The sequence below is a fragment of the Mastomys coucha genome, unplaced genomic scaffold (genome assembly GCF_008632895.1).
Source record: "Mastomys coucha isolate ucsf_1 unplaced genomic scaffold, UCSF_Mcou_1 pScaffold5, whole genome shotgun sequence".
Taxonomy (NCBI): Eukaryota; Metazoa; Chordata; class Mammalia; order Rodentia; family Muridae; genus Mastomys; species Mastomys coucha.
Window position 1 is genome coordinate 111,391,100 of NW_022196911.1, and position 4,364 is coordinate 111,395,463.

General features: G+C 45.6%; 1 protein-coding gene across 1 annotated transcript in view; it reads right to left on the bottom strand.

Annotated features, from left to right (window-relative positions):
- LOC116078764 (CMRF35-like molecule 5) overlaps nucleotides 1-4,099 on the bottom strand; it is a 7,143-nt gene extending 3,044 nt beyond the window's left edge. Inside the window, exons 1-3 of the mRNA XM_031354087.1 lie at nucleotides 3,734-4,099; nucleotides 1,030-1,371; nucleotides 6-14 (exon numbers count right to left, since the gene is read on the bottom strand). Coding sequence (XP_031209947.1) covers nucleotides 6-14; nucleotides 1,030-1,371; nucleotides 3,734-3,794 — 412 coding nt within the window. The 5' untranslated portion in view covers nucleotides 3,795-4,099. The remainder of the gene's footprint in view (nucleotides 1-5; nucleotides 15-1,029; nucleotides 1,372-3,733) is intronic.
- Nucleotides 4,100-4,364: the final 265 nt, after the last annotated feature.

Below are 4,364 nucleotides of genomic sequence, written 5' to 3' on the forward strand. Positions count from 1 at the left end.
CGAACTTTCTGGAGCTGAAGATACAAGAGAACATGGCTTAGAACTCCTGTGGATAGTCCAGCTCTGGGCATGGGCTTCAGTTCTTTCCACTAAGAATTAAGGAGCTCAATTTCCAGTCACCATCTGGAACTGGCTTTATTAGCTAATTAATTAATTAATTAATGTTGGAGACAGGGTTTCTCTGTGTAGCCCCCATCATTTGAGACTCACTCAATGGGCAAGGCTGGCCTCAAACTCAGAGATCTGCCTACCTTTGCTTCCCAAATTCTGGGATTAAAGGTGTGAACCACTATGCCTAATACTTTAATTCTTTCTAAGGAAAGATGATGTGCAGAGAAAAGAGACAGCTCCCCTTTAAAACTCGCTTCATTCAGAGCATACTCATTACTGCGCAGTGTGCAATATAAAAAAATACTTCAGTTTTGCATATTTTGCATATTTTATTTTTTAAAAAGACATTTTTGTATATGTGATGGGTGTTCTCTTGTGTCTATGTGTACCATGTACTTGCAGTGCCCATGGAGGCCAGAAGAGGGTGGCAGATTCCCTGGAACTAGAGATACAGATGACTGCAAGCTACCATGTAGATGCTGGGAAGGAAATCCAGTCCTCTGGAAGAGCAGCCAGGGTTCTTAATCTCTGAGCCATCTTCCAGCTCCAATTTTGTCTGTTTTCTTAGTTTAATTGTTAAAAGCAAGACATAAACCTGAAACTTGTCACTCTATCTTGCCCAGAATTAATGGTTCTGTGGCTTCCTTTGTGTTGTGGTAAAGGGGGCGAGGTCTCAGGATGAGAATTTAGCTCGGTTGTTGAGTGCTCGACTAGCACATGTGAACCTCTGAGTTCAATTCCCAGATCTGTGGGACTGAGACTATCTAAGACATGCCTACAAGGAGACAAGGCTCTCCCACATCACCCTCTTTCTAGGAGGAAACAGGACAAATAGAGTAGACTCAGTTTATCTTTTCTAGTAAGACTTTCACAAGGGTCGCTGATATTTCACCAGGATATTTTGGAATTTTTACTTACCTGGGTCAATATTCACATTAACTTGAAACACGGGATCACGTCCAGGTCTCATAATTCCACACCAGTAAATGCCAGCATCGCTCATCCTCAGATCCTCCATGGTCACCGTGAAGATGAAGTCTGTCTGGTCATCCCTGATGGACACACGGTTCTTCTTCACCACCTGCTCTGTTGTATTGGTTCCAATAAGAAACTTACATGATCTCCAATAATCTCCTTGGCACCAGTACTTCCTGTAATCCTTATAGCCTGAGGTATATTGGCACTGCACTGTCAAGGAGCCCCGCTCATGGCCGCTCACCTTCGCTGGACCTGTGACTGGATCCTTAACAGTGGAGCAGCCTGGAAAGCACAAACACAGCGACCACTGATCTTCTCCTCCAAAGGCAGAACTCTACTGTGCTAAGTAGAGTTCATGAGCTGAATAACAACCAGGGAAGAGCTTCCCTTGTTCCAAGACAGATCAAGATCATTATCCTATTGATTGAAGCCTCAAATGAAAAAAAGAAAGAAAGAAGAAAAGAAAGAAAGAAGAAAAGAAAGAAAGAAAGAAAGAAAGAAAGAAAGAAAGAAAGAAAGAAAGAAAGAAGGGAGGGAGGGAGGGAGGGAGGGAAGGAAGGAAGGAAGGAAGAAAGAAAGAATGAAAGGAAAGAAGGAAGGAAGGAAGGAAGGAAGGAAGGAAGGAAGGAAGGAAGAAAAGAAAAAAGGCTGAAGAGCCAGCCCAGTTACAGCTCTCAGAAGGTAAAATGGTGACAATGACCAATCATGACTGGAGCAGAGGAAGTGTCAGAAGTCCGTGTCCACTGGACATGATCCTATCTTCATTTCCACACCCATGACCCTCAGGAGGTTCATATGAAGAAGCCACTTCCCTCAGCCACACAGAAGCCACTTTTGGGAGTTCCAGCAGTCTCTGGGATGGATGCCTTTGAGGCTGACCAAAATGACATCAATCAATCTGATTTGCGTGTGGTGCAGAGCCCACAGCACACAGACCCTGCGCAGTGTGCCCTTCAGATCCATGTAATCTGAGTCCCAGAGCTCCTGGTAAGGACTGAGGATGCAGCACCATTGGTGAGGTGCTTACAAAACATGCGCAAGCAACAAATATCAAATACCTCTGTAAAAAACTAATAAAGCAGGCTCTGGGGAGATGGCCCAGTTGTAAAGAGCACTGACTGCTCTTTCAGACGTCCTGAGTTCAATTCCCAGCAACCACATGGTGGCTCACAATCATCTGTAATGGGATCTGATGCCCTCTTCTGGTATGTCTGAAGACAGCTACTATATATATATATATACATATATATATATATATATGTTTATATATGTATATATATATATATACTTGCTGTATTTAAAATATATAAGTAAGTAAATCTTTTAAAAAGAGAGAAAAATTATAAAAGAATTTCTTCAGGGTATTGTTTTCAACAAAAACAACGAGGTGTGTCCTAATGCCACAGGTGAGAAAACAAAAATTTCTGAATGTACTTATTTTAACCTAAAAGGACTAAAAAGCAAGGAGAGACAGCCTGCAGTGTGAGAGAGATTCTTTTCAGACTATGGGTCAGACTACTGGTGTGCATACACAATCATAAGTATCACACATGCTCTCACAGAGGCATGTGTACACTCACACTCCCTGTCCTGACTCACTCACTCACTAAACTCATCATTCTGAGGTTCACAGCTTCCATGAGGGAATGGCAGGCCTGGACTCAGGCTGCTCCGCAATGAAGGAAACTTACCTGGGACCATGGACAACTCAAACAGAAAGGGCTTATTGATCCCTATGGAGACTTCAGTCTTAAAGGTGTCATCAATAAATGGCATATCCACCCCACACCAGTAGCTGCCTGCATCCTCCATGGTGAATTTCTCCAAGGTCACTGTGAAGGTGAGGTTCTTTGGGTGGTCCCTGATGGACACTCGGCTATTCCTAGCTTCCTCTGATCCTCTGGTCTGGACAATATCTTTGCATACTAGCATATATGACACTCTGCACCAGTATTTCTTGTTAGTCTTGAATTTCTCCTCATACTGACAGGACATGCTCAGAGATCCACCCACAGTGCCCGTGACAGTGCTGGGGCCATGCAGAGGTGAGGACACAGCCTGGAAAACACAAACCTTAATTCTGCACTTCACACCTGGATGGAGTAAGTCCTCCCTTGGGTCAGGTCTTAAAACTCTCTGGTCTTGAGGAAACCATGAGAAAGAGACAGGCTCTGTCAGAACAGGAGTCAGGACTGGGATCATAGAGCGATTATAACATAAAGAGAGACGATGTTTTATGGCAATGACCGTCACAGGTAACCCTCTCAGTAGGTCCTGATTCTGTCTCAGGTGTGGTAGACAGGACAGTACTGTGCACAGAAACCTGGCAGCACCTGTGGAGCAGATGCTGATGCCTCCTGGGCCACATCCCATTCCACCCTCCTGCCTTTCTCTTTGTCCTTCAGCCTGTGCTGGCCTCATTCTCTCTCTCTGTTCCTCCCTCTCTCTCCTTCCCTCTCTCTCTCTCTGTTTCTCTCTCTTTGTTTCTCTCTCTCTCTCTCTCTCTCTCTCTCTCTCTCTCTCTGTGTGTGTGTGTGTGTGTGTGTGTGTGTGTGTGTCTCATGTCCCATGCCCCTGTCAGGCTTATAGCAGGAGTTCCCCTTTCAAAGCTGTACACCCCAACATACTTGCCCACCATGCTCACCTGGGACCTGAGAGAGGAGCAGAGCTGAAGGCAGCCACAATCTTATTCCTCTGGGGATCATTTCTTCAGCTCAGCTACCACTTGTACCCACACCAGGGCCGAGAGGGAAGAAGGAGCCGTCCCTTCTAGAAGGTAGAATTTCCTCTTGCTTAGTTCTCCTTTCTGTCCTCTGCTTCCTGGTCCCTGGCTCCCATGTGAGGCTCCAGATGAACTGGTGCAGGAAGGTTTCTGTAGATGTTGGAGGCCTCAGAGGCTTTGCTTCCTACCACACCCAGCAAATGGGGACACCCATGGCTGTGGATTGGGGATGCATCTGCCCTCTAGCCCTTACCAGAGGTTTTCCATCCTCCTGACAGAGCTTTGGGGAACATTTCCGTTTCCGGTCAGCTTACCCACGCTCTGTGACAAGCCACTTTCTGAGTGGATTTGAAAGCTGCGCTTCTCTTGCTGTAAGTCTGTGACCACAGAATAACCACCTCCTTTCAAAATTCAGATTATAGTGTGCTCTTAGTCCACGGGGTCTCTAGGACTACATCTGGGTTCACACTGCTGGTCAATCCAATGCTGTGACCCGATCCCTTAATCAGAGTTTATCAGGGTGCAGTGTCCCCACAAAGGGTACACACCTGTA